This window comes from Prunus mume, linkage group LG6 (assembly GCF_029339155.1).
Source record: "Prunus mume cultivar Tortuosa linkage group LG6, ASM2933915v1, whole genome shotgun sequence".
In the NCBI taxonomy this organism is placed as follows: Eukaryota; Viridiplantae; Streptophyta; class Magnoliopsida; order Rosales; family Rosaceae; genus Prunus; species Prunus mume.
This window is the reverse complement of record NC_142703.1, coordinates 7,284,122-7,302,983: the sequence shown is the minus strand read 5'-3', so window position 1 is coordinate 7,302,983 and position 18,862 is coordinate 7,284,122. Positions and strand designations below refer to the sequence as shown.

General features: G+C 39.2%; 6 protein-coding genes across 6 annotated transcripts; 2 read left to right on the top strand and 4 right to left on the bottom strand.

The window, feature by feature from the left end:
* Positions 1-1,162: 1,162 nt before the first annotated feature.
* Positions 1,163-2,073, bottom strand: LOC103333994 (protein SEED AND ROOT HAIR PROTECTIVE PROTEIN). The gene is made up of 2 exons (XM_008236906.2): positions 1,771-2,073; positions 1,163-1,665 (listed from the first exon to the last, which is right to left on the bottom strand). The coding sequence occupies exons 1-2, from the start codon at positions 2,063-2,065 to the stop codon at positions 1,322-1,324; spliced, it is 639 nt and encodes a 212-aa protein (XP_008235128.2). The 5' UTR covers positions 2,066-2,073; the 3' UTR covers positions 1,163-1,321.
* A 1,341-nt stretch (positions 2,074-3,414) lies between these two features.
* LOC103333995 (ethylene-responsive transcription factor ERF071) lies at positions 3,415-4,947 on the top strand. Its single transcript, XM_008236907.3, has 2 exons — positions 3,415-3,888; positions 3,971-4,947. The coding sequence occupies exons 1-2, from the start codon at positions 3,705-3,707 to the stop codon at positions 4,744-4,746; spliced, it is 960 nt and encodes a 319-aa protein (XP_008235129.2). The 5' UTR covers positions 3,415-3,704; the 3' UTR covers positions 4,747-4,947.
* An 800-nt stretch (positions 4,948-5,747) lies between these two features.
* On the bottom strand, positions 5,748-6,563 carry LOC103334064 (Disease resistance-responsive (dirigent-like protein) family protein). Its single transcript, XM_008236990.3, has one exon. The coding sequence runs from the start codon at positions 6,425-6,427 to the stop codon at positions 5,843-5,845; it is 585 nt and encodes a 194-aa protein (XP_008235212.2). The 5' UTR covers positions 6,428-6,563; the 3' UTR covers positions 5,748-5,842.
* A 561-nt stretch (positions 6,564-7,124) lies between these two features.
* Positions 7,125-9,147, top strand: LOC103333996 (large ribosomal subunit protein eL19y). The gene is made up of 5 exons (XM_008236908.3): positions 7,125-7,277; positions 7,860-7,982; positions 8,186-8,499; positions 8,719-8,783; positions 8,868-9,147. Exons 1-5 carry the CDS (start codon positions 7,166-7,168, stop codon positions 8,890-8,892), a joined length of 639 nt encoding a protein of 212 aa, XP_008235130.1. The 5' UTR covers positions 7,125-7,165; the 3' UTR covers positions 8,893-9,147.
* Positions 9,148-9,398: 251 nt separating this feature from the next.
* ERS1 (ethylene response sensor 1) lies at positions 9,399-12,719 on the bottom strand. The gene is given in 7 exon segments (XM_008236911.3): positions 9,399-9,777; positions 9,954-10,081; positions 10,261-10,527; positions 10,615-10,983; positions 11,197-11,384; positions 11,387-12,125; positions 12,578-12,719. Coding segments are annotated over 6 exon segments (1,926 nt in total). The 5' UTR covers positions 12,102-12,125; positions 12,578-12,719; the 3' UTR covers positions 9,399-9,518.
* Positions 12,720-13,720: 1,001 nt separating this feature from the next.
* Positions 13,721-18,263, bottom strand: FUM1 (fumarase 1). The gene is made up of 17 exons (XM_016794888.2): positions 17,909-18,263; positions 17,700-17,817; positions 17,461-17,610; positions 17,267-17,377; positions 17,103-17,186; positions 16,890-16,988; positions 16,723-16,773; positions 16,583-16,632; positions 16,072-16,153; positions 15,836-15,930; positions 15,680-15,746; positions 15,507-15,557; positions 15,261-15,356; positions 14,731-14,829; positions 14,591-14,620; positions 14,443-14,508; positions 13,721-14,113 (listed from the first exon to the last, which is right to left on the bottom strand). The coding sequence occupies exons 1-17, from the start codon at positions 18,052-18,054 to the stop codon at positions 14,027-14,029; spliced, it is 1,482 nt and encodes a 493-aa protein (XP_016650374.2). The 5' UTR covers positions 18,055-18,263; the 3' UTR covers positions 13,721-14,026.
* Positions 18,264-18,862: the final 599 nt, after the last annotated feature.

The following is an 18,862-nucleotide window of genomic DNA, read 5'->3' as shown; positions in this document are numbered from 1 at the left end:
TATTTTTTTAAAATTTACAGAGAACAACGTGGGATTTGACCATAGTTTCAGAAAGTGAGTAATTCTAAATGATTTGTAATGTATTGATTTCAATAGAACGAAATGACTATGTTGGCCAATGGAGTAAAACACATCTACTAAACTATATTGGCTGGAAAGTTTCAACAAACGAAATATTTTGACAGTTAAACCTAATTTTCCTAATGGTAATGGAGAGGAATGAAGTATATTAAGTAATGAAGTAAAACACATAGACAAAAGTAATCAAATTAAAACATAGGGACTAAATTAGTTGAATGGGTAAAAAATAGAGATATTTAGTCAAATACTCATTCTTAGCACTAAAACTATAAACAAACCATACACTATTTAATTTCTATAAATATACCCAAAAAATGACAGTTGACACTATTGAATTTAATTTTAATTATTAAATTACTTTGATACCCCATTAAGTGTTTTGGAGTTTTTTTTATGAGGTTTTTGGGTTGAGGTTGTTTTAAGAAATCAATGACAGTTTTGTAATTTTAAAAAAGTTAAAAACCTTTTTGTTATGTTGTAAATGGGCTTTGGGTGTGTTTCTAAAGTCCATTTCATATAAGGTTTTTTTATTTTATAATTTAAGCTCCTATATTGAGTATTATAATGAATCTCCCTAAAAAATAACAACATTTAAGCCTCCAAAAATGTGTGAGATGTGTTTTTCAGTGGCTATATTCACACAAGAAATGCATCTCAATCAATTATATATTGATAGAAGGATGGAAAAACATGTCGCTTGACAACCTCATTTGAGTAAAATTTTGGAAGAAGAACTCGATCTGTGTGTCTATTCTTCAACAACATTATGGGATACATATGTCCAATTGAAGAAAAGAGGAGGTTCATTATGGGAATTCAAAAGCTTATGAAATGATAAACGTATTGTTGTATTATGAAAAAACAAAAGGTTGCCGAGCCTAGTAACGTGGGCTTGTAACTAAGTAGGGCATTAAAGTGATTGGTTGTTTGATTGAAACCTTCTTAAGTGAGGTATAGTGATCTTGGACTGTTCATCTAAACCATGATCTTGGTGGTGAAGTCGCACAAAGCACAACCCCAACCCTCGGGGCTAGCAGGGTCCCCCAACCACAGAGGTTGGGTAGCAAACCTCAAAATGAAAAAACAAAAGGAAAAAACAGGCATGCTCTAACAGAGCAAGCAAAGCAAAGCACCTTATTACAAATTAATAATCCCAAAATGGCAGAGCTAAAACCTCTTACCACCAATAAAAAAAAATCAAGCAAGCAAAGCAACAACAATGAAGAATCAATCAATTGAATTAATAGCCATTATTAGGGGTTGATTTAGGTTCAGTCTCAGAGGTGTAGAAGAAGGGTTCCACAGAGTACAACTTGATGTTCTTGGTGTTAAGGATGCGATAAGAATCAAGCAGATGACCAGTAATTCCATGGTTAACATCGGTAGGGACTTGGCAGTATTGAAAGGGAGAATAATCAAGGAAGGCCTTGCATTCTGTGAGCTTCCACGTATCTTGAAGCTCTGACGGTGACAATGTTGCGAAGAAGTAACCCTTTGCATCAGTGGCTCCACTCAGTATGGAGAAAGGGGCGGTCTCGTAGCCGTATTCATCTTCAGCCAGACATGTTATCCTTGCCACAGCTCCTACAATTAACATTCCAACCCAACAGCATTATGATCAGCACTCACTGATTTAAGATATAACTGGTGATTACTTAACATAGAATTAGAATTAGAGACTATATATACCTTTAATGGGGAAGCTTTTAAGGCCTGATTTGCACAAAACAAGCCCTTGAATGCCAATTATGTGAGGTAGTTGCTTTGCATATACTTCTTGTGGCTTTTCAACCTTTGGTAGTTTTGGATACCCATCAACCTTTGGCAGCTTTGGAGTGTCATGATCATCAACCTTTGGTGGTTTTGGACTGTCATGATCATCAACCTTTGGCTTGGGAGCAGAGCCATAATCAGAAGCAGAGGCAATGACTAGAAGTGTCAAGAGAAGCATAGAGGTGGCAAATAGGAAACGGGTGAGAGCCATTATTACAACTCTTGTAACCAATGTATGCTTATGCTAATGCTAATGCCAATGCTAGAGTTTTCTTATATAGGAAAAGTGGCTCAAGTTTTCTTTTCTTTTTAAGTATTTGTGGCCAGAGGAATGGTTCAAGTTTGTGATATCCAGAATCCAAATTAATTGATTGATCAAATATGTGCTGCGCACTGCACAGAGAGTTTACATGGGTTGGGTGCACGTTGGTAAAGAAATCCCCAACCAAGCTGTGCTGGCATTGAGAGTAACTTGGGCGGTGACTGGTGGGTGTTTGCTGCTTCGGTTCTGGGCCAACCTCATGCCTGTTATGGGTTTGGGCTCAGAGACTTTGTGTTATGATGGGCTCTTGCTTCTTTTCTTCTCCTTTTTTTTTGGGTGGGAGGAGGAGAAGCCATATATTGCAGTAGAGGACATGAGTACGAAAGAGGTGCGTATTAAGATATTACAAAATTGACAGTCGATATGCAGCTAGTCGTCAGCTGGCTACATAGATTTCTTTTACATTTCAATTCAAAGTAAACACAACACCCGGCTTTGAACTCTTCCCTTCCCTTGTTTGTCAACCAGCATGTTATACACACCATGGGCTTAATTGGCGGTTTGTAAACAAGTTTAGCTTGCATCGCTCACTCTAGCATCGCATCTCGCTTACGTTAATTACCTACCAACTTGCAAGGTAAGCAGCACTGGGGTGTTGGAGTAAAGCAAAGTTGTTTAGGTTAGGAGTAAACAAATGTAAAATCGTTCGACATTGTTACCCAACAATACTGGTATACTACCACCTGTTTTGGAATTGCTCTTCCACTTGCAACATGTTACTCAACTATGATGTGCGCTCTAACCTTTTTTTGTGGTGGGTTTGACAAAAGGTTCATTTATATACAATAATCGGGTTGTAGCGATTGTCCCATTATTTTTTTTATTAATTCCTTTGTTGCCAAGTTGCTAACATTGCTAAGTACTAATTCCCTTGTTCGATTATGCCCCCCAAAAAAGAAGAAGAACAAATTCCCTTGTTCTGTTTATTAAAATTACTAAATTGCTTTTTTAACGGATGCATTAAATAAACATATAAAGTAAGGGCCACCATAGAAAAATTACTCAATATATTTTTTTTCCATATAAATGAAAAAGAAGAATTAAACTTAAGACCACGAGTGCAGGAAAAATGCACTTAACTGCTTGAGTTACCTACAAATGCATATTTCTCATTATAAATTAGAATCTATCCCCTCTTCTTTTATTAAAGCTTTTTTCAAAGTGTCACGTTGATCATGATTCACAGCTTTTTTCAAAGTGTCACGCGTTACAAATAGTAGAGACTCAACGAGATTTGTGTTCTGATAGCCTTGCCAGCCAAGCCAAGCAAGGCCCGATAAAGACTATGGTAAGAAATTAATAAAAAGGGGTAGGTAAATCAGAGGAAGGTTCCAGATAAAGACGTATATCTAGCAGTGCAGTGCCATTTCTTTCTCAGTACAAAACCCCCTCCCTCCTCCCTTGTCTCTCTTCATTTCTTACTCATCTGTCCATCCTCCTAAAACCCTCTCAGTTTTCTTCACATCTTCTAAATTTGTCTCTGAGTCTCATCATACATACGTACACATAAGTTTCTTCAAGTCCAGGAATGTGTGGCGGTGCTATACTCGCTGATCTCATCCCTCGCAACCGTGGCCTTCGTGTCACCGCCTCCGACATATGGCCCAATTCTCCCTTCGCTAAGCTCGATCCCGACAATTTCTTCGACTCCAATCCCAGCCCACTCACTCGTACCGGCTCATCCCCACGCAAAAGAGCCCAGCCCACTTCAGGTACGGTCTTCTTTCTCTCCAATCTTATTTTTCTGTGAAGCTAAATCCTTCTGGGTTCTGAGCCTGGCATTTTTACAAACAGGTAACCGGCAAGAAGAGAAGCCCCCCAAGAGGGCGAGGAAGAACCTCTACAGAGGCATCAGGCAGCGTCCGTGGGGCAAATGGGCCGCGGAGATTCGTGATCCCAGAAAAGGGGTTCGAGTTTGGCTTGGTACGTTCAACACCCCTGAAGAGGCAGCCAGAGCTTACGATAGGGAGGCTCGCATTATCCGCGGTAAGAAAGCCAAGGTCAATTTCCCTAACGAAGACGACGACATTCCCACCCAAACCTATCTGAGAAACCCCTATCCTCCTCTGTTTCAAACCAATAGCGAGAATTTGAGTAATAGTCATATGCCAAAAAGCTTTGATTTGGGATTTGGCTATGATCTAAACCAGATTGCAACAATTTCCTCCAATTCCAATTCCAAGGGGTTGAGCTCCATTAATCTTGTGAACACAGACCCAACTGTTATTTCGGGGGAAGAAAACTCTGGGTCTGGTTCAGATGGCGCTTACTCTTCGACGGCGGGGCTACTGGGTTGCAATCAGAATGGGAGCAGCTGTTATGGTGAAGCTGAGGTGAAAGAGGCAGAGGAAACGAAAGAAGGGATATTGAATAAGGATGCGATTGCAATGATGGAAGAGAACGAAGTGCAAAAGCTTTCTGAGGAACTAATGGCGTACGAGAACATGATGAAATTCTATCAGATTCCCTATCTGGACGGGCAGTCCACAGCTACCCAGCATCCTCCAGCTCAGGAAGGCATGGTTGGTAATCTCTGGAGCTTCGATGACGAAGGCGTTTCTGCTCTGTAAATTAATGTTGTTGTAAATTTGGTCATTTGGTTGGTGTATTTTGATCATTATTGACTGTTGCTGATTAATTACGATTAGAGGCGTTGTTTCAATTATTTAAATTGTGCCTAGTTATAAAACCTGCTTCTTCTTTTTTATGTTTTTGTACCCAAATCCAAATGTAACTCTGGACAAAATGTTTCAATTTGTTTATTGTTGTCATCCTCGTTTGTTATGTTTTTTTTTGTTATTGTTCTAACTTCAACAGGCTCGTTCATGGTGCACTTTCATTTCAGGAGAGCCATTCTATCATAATTAAAATATAATTATTATTTTTATATATTTATCAAAAGAAAACATTTACAAAAAAAGAAATAAGTTCATGTAAATCCCAATTTTCTAACTGCGATATATAAATGTGCGTGTGATATGCGGGGAGCAATCTTTCCATCCACCAATTTTTTTGGAGAAAAAAAAAGAAGGAAGATAAAATATGGTGTTATTTTTTCCTTTCTATTGTGAAAGGAGAGAGAAAGCGACGTGGTGTGGGCTAGGTTAGGTGAATGCAAATGTAAAATTGGCAAGCAATTCGCTTGGCTTCGCAGCCGGTTTCTAATCCCAGCGGCGCTGCTGGTTTCCAATTTCCCAGTTTCGATATTTCCTAGGCTATGACCAATACAGCGACTGAGTCACTGAGGTGTGGCCGGTGGGCGCCTACAGATATTCTGCCTTCTCACTCAAAAACTTGTACTTCTTATGTTTTCTTGTACTACACTTACTGTTTCAGGGTCGGTGAACACGTGATGGGTTGAGTGGGCCTTTCCTTTTTCATCATTGGGCCTGGACTTCTTCCACCTTAGAGGATTGGTCAGGATTTGAAACTCCGGATTGGGCAATCACAATTTGATAAGGACTGGGCTCTAGTTGTAACCCAAGCCCAACCAACCAATAAATTTTTGTTCCGTTGATGAACACTCGTTTGATAAGGACTTCTTCCTCATGTTGCTGAAAATACATGAAAATGGAAGGAACATGTAAATTAATTACTTGTATTTTTAATAACAAAGAATTATTATCAATTAAGTAACATATTACAGACAAAACCAGTGCATCATGATCATCCCGGAATTGTGGTCGTCCGAGACTGATTATTAGGAAATCTAAGCTGCAACTTTACATGATAAGTGGCATCACCATGGATACTCTGAGCAAAAACAGCTAGTCCTCTTGCAAAAGCAAACGACCCCGTTCCACCCATCACAGTAAGCTCTTCGGTGTCTTTCGGGGAGACATGCTTGGCCTCAACGCTTAGGCTACCTGAATACTGAGGCGTGTGAAAGGTGAGATAGATTATGTTGAAACCCGAGTTTGCAAACTGCTCTACTGGGATAATGAACCCTTGCGCTTTCCCCACCACCCGAGAAGTGTTCTCGGGTCCCTCTGTGAGCATGCGGTGGAAGATGAATGCTCCTCCGCCGTCTGATTGAGAAGATTGTGCCACATGATCATTATTATTATTGGAGCTTGTTGCATCAATAATATTAGGACTTTGTGGTTGCTGGATGTACAAGGAGAGGTCCAGCCATGGCGGTGATGGCTTTCTTTTAGGTAGTGGTGAAAAAGCCAGCAGAATTACTGCCAGGGTTGCCAACAGGACTGCACTGCAAAATATGATCCTGGCCAGCATCGTCACCGGCAGCATTCAGGCATTTCAAGTTTCAATGGGTCACTTTGAGCTGGGATATATGTTTCCATTTAACAAACTTTCTATTGTTGTTTAGGCCAACTAATCCCACTCACATTTGGGAGCTTCTTAACCAAATCAATATCATACAAGTGATGACTTATACGGTCAATGGATGGATGTCACTATTGTGAGCCATAAAGAACTAAATTGGTCTTTCTTTTTCTTTTTCATTTTTACAAAAATGATATTATAACTATTCTAATGTAGAGATGAAGTACCTTAAGCTTGAAAAAAAAAATTATATTGTGGAGGCTGCCAGATATAGCCTTGTGTAGGTCCTCCAGAGCGCCATACTTTGGCTAACCGACATAACCCACATATATATATATATAAAGGATAATGTTATTCATTAAGGAAATAAGCTCAACCACCATGACCAAAATAAATAAAGATAAAGATAAAAAGTTCTTTGGATAAGCTAATTAAAATATTAAAAAAACCAGCTAAGCCTAACCCAATTGCTGTATTGTTGGGCTGGACTACCAGCTACAAAGCCCAACTAAAACAATGCAGCAAAGCCCATTCAAAAGGAAACAAAGGCCTACGGCAGCAAATAAGGCCCACCTCACCACCCAGATTGGAAACCCTAGGTCTAAACTCTAAAGCGCATACCTGTGTGATATATAAAACCGTCTCTTCCACACAACTCAGCCTCTCTGCCATAGCAGCTGCCAAAACAAAAGGAGGTAAGACATGGTTTCGCTCAAGCTCCAGAAGAGGCTCGCCGCGAGCGTGCTCAAGTGTGGTCGCGGCAAGGTCTGGCTCGACCCCAATGAAGTCAGCGACATCTCCATGGCCAATTCTCGTACGCTCCCTTTCTTTTCATTTTCATTTTTTCATTTGTTTCTTCTGATCTGTATGCCATGCTATGTCATCTGTTTGGTTTGTTTTTGTCTTTGTCTAAACCTGAGTTTATACACCGTATGGCTACTGATATATCGTGAAACCATATGAAACAAATACAGTTATGTTGTACGGATGTGATTTGAGTATCATGTTGAAGTTTCTAGGATTCTGTTAGCTGACCGAAGCTAGGTTTGAGTGATGGTTGGTTTTATGTGTTTTACATTTAATATAGAGAATTGTTTAAGTCTATGAGCTGCGGACATCTATATCGAGCTTTAGCTTGATTGTTAACTTTGTATTTTCTCCAAATTAGTACTAAGTTGCATCGTGCGTAGTTCTTGAAAATATTTGGTGCTCGGAATTGTATTTGACGTATTTCAAGTTTAGGATATGAATTGGAAGTTTTTTTTACAGTGACATTCAATGCTTTAATCGTGTTTTATTTGCATTTTGCCCTTGTGAGATGCTTATGAAATTAGTGCGACGGTTATGTTTGGGTGTTTTTGTATTGTTTATTGATGGCTTTGATTGTCAAGTGCAGGCCAAAACATACGGAAGTTGGTCAAGGATGGTTTCATCATCAGGAAGCCAACCAAGATCCACTCTCGATCTCGTGCACGCCGCATGAAGGAGGCTAAGAGGAAGGGGCGTCACTCAGGGCATGGTAGGTCGATTATATGAGAGATGCACGTTTTGTTGTTTCGTTGATCATACTTATAGTTCATGGGCATGTCACATAGATTCCCATTTGTAGGTATGTACTAGTGTTTGCTTGTAGCAATACAAGGGAGGCAAGGCCTCTTTTGAATGGCTTCTTTATTGTTTGGTTGATCATACATTTTAATGAGTGGTTTCTGAATTTTTTAGGTAAGCGTAAGGGTACAAGGGAGGCAAGGCTTCCTACCAAGATCCTGTGGATGCGGAGGATGCGTGTGCTCAGGCGTTTGCTTCGCAAGTACAGGGAATCAAAGAAGATTGACAAACACATGTACCATGACATGTACATGAAGGTTAAGGGTAATGTTTTCAAGAATAAAAGAGTCCTCATGGAGAGTATCCACAAGTCAAAGGCTGAGAAGGCGAGAGAGAAGACTCTGTCTGATCAATTTGAGGCTAAGCGGGCAAAGAACAAGGCTAGCAGGGAAAGGAAACATGCTAGGAGGGAGGAACGCTTGGCTCAGGTATTGTTAAAACCTATATAATATATTAAGTGATGGGATGCTCTAGTTCTTTTTTTAAACATTTGATAGTATCATTTCCTAGAACTTTATTGAAAATAAAAGAGGCTCATGCTCAAGAGTTTGATCCTGTTTTTAGTGTACCTCACAAAAACTGACGATTATAATTTATTCACATTTCTTTTGAGACCCACATTTCTGATTATTCTAAAATGTGTTCAGGGACCTGGAGAGAGAGCACCGCCAGCTGCTGAGCCAGCTGCTGTTGCACCATCTCAACCAACACAGTAAGTATAGTATGCTTCTTTGAGATTGTATAATGTATAGATATCGTTTTTGCTTATTTTACTGAATAATCTCTTTACTTGCAGGGGATCTAAGAAATCCAAGAAGTGAGTCCAATGAGAACTGATGGATTGATGACTCGTGATGATCCATTTGTCTCAAGTTACTTGGGTAGATTAGTTTTGACGAGCAAGTTTGTTTGTTTGTTTTGGACTTCAGTACTTTATTTCCTGGTTAAAAGAGATTTCAAAATCCTTGTACTCTGTATGAAGCTTAGTTTTCTTTTGTTATCCATTGATCGGTTTTGGTCTCGATCTACCTACTTATGTTTTGGGATTTCATATGAAAAGCTCGTATTCTAATTTCCATGGTGTTGTCCGATGCATTCCCATTTGTTTTGTTGTTTTGTGAGGGGTAAGCGAGGCTGTAGGCCTCTCTCAACCCGGAGTCGCACAGGGCCGTGAATAAGTGGATTGATGGATATGGTTGCGTTCATGATTAAACAGATTTAGCTACCTGTTTTGTTTTAGAGAAGAGGATTTAGCAATAATTAAGAAGTATCGTTGAATCCCATTAATGCGTCTTATCTTGTATGTTTGATGGCATAATGGGCGACCTTTCGGGCTAATGAGCTCAAATTAAAGAAGAAAAGGCAAAAACCAGAATGTTTTACAACCTCGATTAACATCCTAAATCCCCAACGTGCTAAAATGTCAAACATGTACGACCATCGGCTTTCAAACACTTCTTTGATAGCGTGGATTTGATGAGGTGTAACAACCATCCCTAAAGCTGAAGGTTGGTCTGTGCGCAATGAGATCTCCACTGCCATAATTTGGTTGTGGTTGTGGTAGTGGTTGAGGTGCCATTTGGTGTGCTGCTGTTGTATCACAAGGATTGTCGCATATCCCAAGCTTGACAATGAATGCAACAATGCTCCCTTTGTCAATGCCCTCACTCTCAATCCAGATGTGACCTCCCATGGTGTTTACAAACCTAATCCAGTCATTTCACATGGTAAGTTGATAAAGTTGAATGAATAAGAAATGAACCAAAAGCACCACCCTACTTGACAACACCAATTATTATTATTAATTTTTTATTTATCAGATTCATATCTTTTTTCAATTGCACTATGGAAATGGTGAAAAGTCAGAAATTTTTTACTCTACCGTCTACAAATGGCAAGTCCAAGTCCAGCACCATCATTTATTCGATTGGATCCACTTCTGGGCTGAGAAAATTTGGTGAAAAGATAAGGAATATCTTGTGGGAGAATACCACAGCCAGAATCCTTAACCTGCAACACCGGGAATACCATTAGATCACATTTACAAGATTGTTGAAGTTTATAGTACTGCCATGCAATCAAAATTGCGCTGGTCCATAATGTACAACATACTAAGAGATGCCTCCAACCTCAGCATACAAAATGCAATACTAACACAAGCTAAACAAAGATTAAATGCAGTCATTGACCTGAACTCGCAGGTAAAAGTGGCCATCAGTGGATGCTGGATAAAATTCAGGTGGTCGCCAGTCTCTTGAAGATTCCGGTTTTGCCACAGATGCTACAATTGAAATATATCCCTCCTTTGTAAACTTCACAGCATTACCAGCAACATTTAGAATAGTTTGCATAAGCCGATTCTCATCTCCAACAGCACAAACAGGTAGATCTGGGGATAGAATCAAACTCATAGACAACTTCTTCACAGATGTGATGGGCTGTATCAAATTGATTACCTACAGTTTCAAAATGGTTGCATGTAAGTTCACCAAAAACCAAAGTACTTGAAAGTACACATTGAAGCCCTAATCCGGAAAATGTACCTCTCTGAAAACTCCATGGAGGTTAAACTTTCTAATGTCTAACTCTAGGCTGCCATCTTCAAGTCTAGAAAGATCAAGAACGTCATTAATAAGTGTTTCCAAAAGGTTGCTACTCTTTAGTACTGTCTCTATCATAACTCTTTGTTCTGAATTCAGTTCTGTCTCTAACAGAAGAGAAGACAGTGCAATAATTGCATGCATTGGTGTCCTCATTTCATGGTTCATGACAGCAAGGAAATCGTTGCGAGCATGGATTGCCATCTCTGCTTCTCTCCGTGCTAAATCTAAAGCAATGTTCTGCTCCATGAGCTGATCACGGGCTCGCATGGACTCTTCCAGAATAGCAGCATGTGAAAGAGCAACAGCTACCTGTATGACATATTAAAATTAAATTCATGACTGTAAAAGACCTAGCCCACCCAATCTTACAACTCTTGACCACCTTAGCAGAGGGCCGAGGACAACTAAACTCTTGTTACAACCTTTAGCATGCACGTAGGAATCAGAAGGAAGACAAGTGATATATCAGTTATTTTAGCCTGATCAATGAAAAGAAAAAAACAAATGAGCAATAGAAGACACCTGATCTGCAACAACATCAACCAGTTCCAGTTCATGGTCTCGCCACTTTCTGGTGCTATCTGTGGGTAGAATCAGAACCATGATTGCGTAGCTTTTGGCAGAGAGATCAGGCCAGTCATTGATTTGGAAATTCGAAAGATTTAATAGGGGTACCCGCAGAGCAACAACCTCAGGTGGAACATATCTCCGACAAGTGGTCTGATCCTGGCCAGTGGGCAGGTGTATGGTATACGAATTGCTCGAGAACTAGTGAATACTTCATTGACTACAGGAAGGTTTATTGGCACAGTAGAGCCAACTTGTATTTGATAGTTCAGAGTATGAGAAAGCTGTAGGTTCATACCAGTTCTGGACGGCATCCACAAAGCACATTCCTGGAGGCCTAAAGTCCTACCCAGCTCAACAAGAGTGGTTTTGAGTATAGTGTGCCTGTCCAATGTGCTTCTAATTTCATGAGTGAGCATTCTAACATGCCTTCCTGTTTCTTCCTGAGTTAGCATACGGCCCATCTCCCTGTCAAGCTCTTCAGCCTTGTTTTTGAGAAACAGCTCCCGAGTTTTGACGCTTAGTAAATCCGGAATAATATGAACAAGCATTAAAGCAGTAGCACATGATACAACAGCACAGGAAACCTTTGCAACAGTCATGACCACAGCAACAGTTTTGGAGTGCATATAGAATGTCCAGACATTTATGAAATGGGTTGCTCCACAAAGAACAATAAAAGCACCAAACTGCATGAGCACCCATCTATATGGGAAGAAAGAGGATTTGTGCACAAAATATATAAGCTCCAAGGGAATGGAGAAATAGGCGAGGGCAATGAAGACATCAGAGATGTACTGATATTTCACCAGAAGCTCATCAGGGGGCCATTGTGCGTCTATGCAATCACAGGAATCCATTATCCAACTGCTGTTCTAATGAATCTGAGAAATTCACATAATTCAAAAACAATAACAAAAAGAAATGAGTCAACTAAACTGACATATAATGACATATGACCCTTCGGGTGAAATCTTGCAATTTATATTTTTCTGGTTATAAAAAGAAAAAATTGCATTTTCATTTCATCAAACACCGTAGTTTAAGTTTTCCTTCCCTGGAAGCAATACTTATCAAAACAAAGAGAAGCTGAGGAACTAATAATCCCTCTCTATTTTCCTTACAATTGTTCAAATCCAGATTCCAGACAAATTAACATGCTTGAAACTAATTTTTTGCAATGATCTCTAATCTGGCAATGACTTTGACAATGCTTAAAGGTGCCAAAGAGATTTTCACTCCAGAGTCAGAGATGCAAACAAACAAGGCCAATAATAAGAGTAATCTGTTCGCAGTTCATATACAAAAAAGAAAGAGATTCTAATTATATTATTACCAAGCTTGAGGCTTGACGACAAAGACAAAGTGAGGGTGAGAGATCAACTGTAGAACTTTGAAGGAGTGATCTGAGGCGTCCATTACGTAGGAGCTGAGTTTCTGAAACAGAAAAGCGTTTCAATTTTCATGGTCAGGAAGAGGAAGATGAACAGTAAAAAAGTGAAGAAAAAGGGAAGGGTAGGATGAGTAAAGTGGAGGAAGAAAGACCGGGACAGTACGCACGCAGACTCAGAAAGCCAAAAAGCGTCACGGACAAACAACGCCACGCACCAATTTCTTTTTTTTTTTTTTCCTCAGTACGCCACGCACCAATTCAATAATACAGGAATACGACTATACGAGGGTCTTGCCCTTGCGAGTGCGAAAGACTCATTTGGAACTTAGATTTTCATTTTTCTTTTCTTTTTCTTTTCCTCCTTAAACAAAATACGAAAAAACAAAAAGATATATTGGCATCGAGCTCGCACTGCACGCCTGGTTTATGCTCATAATCCAATCTTTTAAAATACAAATTAATTTTTACGACAAATGTGAATTAGACCAATTGATCAAAGCATTGAGTTTACTTTCCTGAACCTAGATTCTAATTTTCCTTTTCGTAAATTAAATTAATTGTTGTGCTTGATTGTCTCGGCCGCTTCCCAAATCAGGAAACTTGATTAAATTTTGTCCATAATTTATTATTATTAATAATGTAGTAAAATTGTTAAAGTAAGGCTGGACATCCACATATTGAAATTTCAACTGATAAAATAAACAAATAAAATTAAAAAGAAGTGATAAAGATGTGTTGGTTGGAAGGATCACAGTCCCAAAGACACAAGCAGATGGTAGTTTGGTAATGGTAGGTCCTTCCCTGTCCCCAATTTCTAAAACAGCAGAGTATTGTATTCCAAATCTGGGACCCACCACCAATCTATTATAGAAGAAGGTGCATTGCATTTGGAAGATGGGCGATGTCATGCTGCAGTTGCAAATAGTAGAGGGTTGAACGCCACAAGAATGAAAAAGTTCTGGTCTTCCACAGATAAACTTTCTTATCAAAGGGTCGTTGTGGACTGTTAACCAAGTTATATATAGACATTTATAAAGAAATAAACCAGAATGAGAATGGTAAAAGTAGATTAATTACACCTACATATAACAAGTAAAATGTTTACTTCATTTTATTCTGCGGGGTGAGTTTCTCAATACACTGTATTGTTACAAAAATTTGTGAAGGCATTCTCCTCCTCTGTGACCCAGTTGGCGGCAGTTTTTGTCAACAAAATTAACCCAAATAACAAAACCCCCACCACTATATCGTTCGTAAACGTTATGAATTACATACATCACTTTTAATCCTTATTTCACCCGGGGAGACAATGCAAAGATGAATCATAAAGGCAATTCATGCCGGAAAATCAATTTTCAACAGCTTCTAAACCTGTCTCTGTCAGTCAGTCAGTCAGTCAGATGGGCCAATCATCTTCTCAGGCACCACAAGTGTATCAAATTCTTCACTGGTTAGCACTCCAAGTTTCAATGCAGCTTCCTGCAGAGTTGTTTGTTACAGCTTTGTTAGATTCAATATTTCAACTATATAAATATGCAAAGGACTCAAAATAGCTATGATGCCAAATCAACTCTCTACAAACTTGTGTGAATGCATTGCATTTATTTCATTCCTTCCTACTGATTCAGCCTATGCTCAAACATGGTTTGATACAACACCAGCCAGAATTTTCCAGTACTTGAATTTAAGCTAGCCATCTGGCCAGAATAAATAATTTCATTACTTCTGAACACCTAAATTCCCACCAAACTAGACCCAGTACTGTGGAACAGAACAGATTATCACTTAGACAAGGAAGCAATGATTACCTTCAAAGTGGATCCCTCCTTGTGGGCTTTCTTTGCAACTGCCGCAGCATTGTCATAACCAATTTTCTGAAAAAGAAGCAGAAATATAAGTCTGACTCAAATCAAAGGTACACAAGGAAAATGTAGACATGAATGGGTGGAAACTTACAGGATTCAACGATGTGACCAACATTAGTGACTGCAAACCCATGCATTTTCCATACAGAAAGAGCATAAAATTAATTAGCCATGGGGTCTAGATACGGAATACTAAAAAAGTTCTATATTCTTCACCAAGAATAAACTGACCTCATGAAGTAACTTTGAAATTCTTTCCCTATTAGCTTCGATTCCTTTTACACAGTTCTTTTCAAAGGAAGCTGATGCATCCCCAAGCAATCTCACAGACTGCCAGTAAAGAGTTAAGAAAACACCAGCTCAATGAACAAGTGCATGTATTTAGCAATATAACAGAACAAGAGACTCCAAACTCAATAAATCATAATGCATCCACGTATGTGAAAATGCTTTACAAAAATATCGTACCCACCAAATTACATTCCAATTCCAGTATCCACATCTTGAGAAGAATCACATTTGGTTCTTTCTCAATTTTAACACATAATGTGCACATAATATTCCAAATCTTCAAACAGATTCTATCATAACTCTTTTGCATTTCTTCCAAAGGTGAACTTCCAGACTAGTGACTTTTCTTAACAAAGCACTATCTACTGGCAAGAAATGTGTGTACCTAGTTGCTACCAGTTTTACTTCTGAAATCTCTGTACATACAACATTTGAAGAACAAATCATAACAATATTACAACAGAACGTACATGTAGGAGACCACTAGCAATCATTGGCTTGAATACATTAAGTTCAAAGTGACCATTTGATCCACCTACTGTAATGGCCACATGGTTACCAAAAACCTGCACAACATACAAAAATTAAAATACCATTTCATAATGAGAAATACTTTAAATAGCAGGATTACAATATCCTAACATCATACAACAACTTACTAATGACTTCCCAATTGTTCATATTATCTTGATGAAACAGAACAGGAGACACTTTACCTGAGCACAGACCATTGTGAGAGCCTCACACTGAGTAGGGTTAACCTTCCCCTGAAACAGGATAAACTCAGTCAAGATGTCAAGTTTAGTGGGACTTAATTTGTACAAAAAGCTAGTTACAGGTTTTGGGCTATTCAGTCAAACATATGTTGGGCAAGATATGAGAGTTTTACAGGCATAATGCTGCTGCCAGGCTCGTTTTCAGGGAGAATGAGTTCACCAAGGCCGCAACGTGGACCGCTATACAAGAAAAGCAACGTGAAGTTCTTACAACAAGGGTACAAGGAGTGATGAAGAAAAAGCAGGTGAGGTCCAAATAGTAGACTAACCTTCCTAATAAACGTATGTCATTTGCAATTTTCATCAGAGAAGTAGCAACTGTATTTAGGGCTCCGCTAGTTTCAACAAAAGCATCATGTGCAGCCTGGCGGAAAAATAACGTACAGCATGAAATATTAGTTTGTTGTGTACGATGAAAAAATATGTACCAACTGCTCCATCAAGTTAAATGTCCATTCCACTAGAAGAAGAAGAAGAGAATATATCATTTAGTGTAGCTACGAACCAAAGCTTCAAACTTGTTTTCGGCGGTGACAAATGGTAAGTTTGTTTCCTCAGCTACTGCTGCAGCTATCTTTACATCAAATCTAGATTATGACAGGAAAATTACCACTGTCAGTTTCACACAATGTGGATCACCCTGGACCACTGAAGAAGAAATTGCTCATTTAAAATATGGGAGATGACGAAATAAATGCAAATGCCAAAACACAAGAAATTTACAACGAAAGGTATAATCTTTTCAAGTTTTAGTAATAAAATACAGAGCATACATCTTTCTATCTGATACTAATTCAGGAGTAATAAATAGGCAAAGGAATGGTGAATAAGATGACCTATTGAAGAAACTTAAATCTTGAAATATCGGTGCAGGAAAAAGAAAAAAGATGAATTGAAATGAAACCAGGACTCCCATAATCAAAATCACATTTTAACACGAATGCAGACAAATGTAAAATGATAAAAACAAGGAAAAACAAAACCCAAATATTCTTCAACCTTAAGGCTATTCATACCCCTTCTTTGTGTTCAATCCAGTCCCAACAGCAGTACCACCCTGTGCAAGCTGCTCAGACAAAATTACCAATCAGTCAGAATATTTAAAAGAAAAAAATAAAAGGGGAGGAAAAGCAACTGACAGTCATGAGTTGCCAACCTGATACATGCGGGGTAGGGTGCACAAGACTCGGTCAATTCCATACTTCACCTGCAGCCGAAGGAAAAGGCTTTTGATAAACAAGATATCAAGCATGGCCTATCCTCATAACAAGATGGGCATGACGCAATAGTGAAACAATATCTACAAGAGTAATGTAAGCTCACTTGTGTTGAATAGCCACTGAATTCTTGCCCAAGAGTCAAAGGTGTCGCATCTTGTGTGTGAGTGCGTCCAATTTTAACAATATCTTTGAATTCATCTGACTGGTCATATTAAAACAGATGGAATCAATAACAAGTTTTGATCCCTTCATGGGAAAATAATTCAGATACATGAAATATCTATCTGCTTTTAAAGGGCACCCAAAGAAATCAAACCTTTGAATGTAGAGAAGTATGCAATGTTTTCAAATTTGGTATTAGTCTTGAATTAATTTCCATTGCAGACGCAATGTGCATGACCTGTAAATAACACACAACGTTTCAATAAACCACAAGACAGGAAACAAAAATTACAAAAAGAAAAGAAAAGAAAGGCTTACAGTTGGAAAAGTGTCATTAGAAGACTGTGATCTATTGACATGGTCATTTGGGTGGACAATCTTTTCACCACGCTTATGGCCAAGTATCTCAGCTGCTCTGTTCGCAATGACCTGGGCACAGTCCAATAGTACCCCATAAATCAACGTATACAAGTAAGATAACCATGACAATACTTTCATGAACCGATGCTAACCTCATTGGCATTCATGTTACTTTGGGTTCCACTGCCAGTTTGCCATACAACAAGTGGAAAGTGCTGGTTTAGCTTTCCCTCGGCGACTTCTTGGGCAGCTTGCATTATTGCTTTGCCTATAGTTGGATCAAGACCATACTCCATGTTCACCTGCAGTCAGGCAATACAACAAACACGTTATAGGTGTCTATCCCAATCCCACTCCGCAAATCCAAAAAACAAAAGATAAAAGTTCAAACCTTGGCAGCACATTTTTTGAGTACGCCAAAGGCGCGAACAATAGGTTCGGGCATTCGTTCACGCTCGCCGCCGATATCGAAATTCTGCAACGATCTTTGAGTTTGCGCCCCCCACAACCTGAAAAAAAAAAAATTACGTATTAAATAAATAAATCCCTTCGAATTAAACAAGGAAATGAAACAAATGCTGAGAACAGAGAAAGACGAACTTGTCTGAGGGAACGAGAATGGGTCCAAAGGTGTCTCTTTCCTCTCTAAACGCCGTCGAATAGGGTCTCCAACAAGTAGCATAACGGAACGCCGTTGACGGCGTCGATCCACCTACTACTCGCCGTGATATGATGTACATCGCCATAAGCAGGAGCTTGAGCTGGAAAACGAGGCAGGAGGCGGTTTGGGGTTAAACGAGTCAGTGATCGGAGTGATGAAGGGCCAGAGATGATAGAGAGAGCGAGCGAAGTAGGGAATGGAAGTTGAGTCCAAATGATTGGGCGGCGTGCCAGAAAGTGGGATGCTTTAGGACTGGTTTTTTTATATATAAAAAATTCATGTAACAAACCCAACTGTCTGTTTCAAGTTTCAACTTTGATGTCCTCATGTGACTGCGCCTGGGCCTCAAAGCCTTTTCTCATGTCAATTTAAGCTCAAGCACTTTGACATACTATGGGCTTCCATAAAAGTTTGAGCCCATGAAAGGCCCAATTTGGTATATTAGTTGGCTCATATGGGGCAGTCCAAGATGCATATTGCCCAATAAGGAACTATTGTCCTGTCCTGTCCTGTGAGCGCAGCTAGGGTTTGATCGTCTAATAATAGTTGTGCAATTAATCTGATAGCTATGAAGGACCCCTCGTGCTATAACATTAACCCCTCATTACAGTCTCTATGTAATTGTTTTGGGTTTGGTTTTGTGTTGGTAGCTGGAATTTTGGTTGTTGGGTTCCAATTCCCATTCGGACTTTAGCTTGGAAGCAAGCAAGCAACCAATTTGAGTACTTCTATACTCATATTCATTAGGAAATAAAAGGTCTTGTCTTGGTATATATATACACATAGATTTCTTCACAGCAGAGTTCCAGAGTGAGATTGAGACCTGAGATGAGAGCGTGCAAGATTTTTGGCTAAGAAAGAAGTAACTTTTTCAATAAGTGGATCCCATCAGG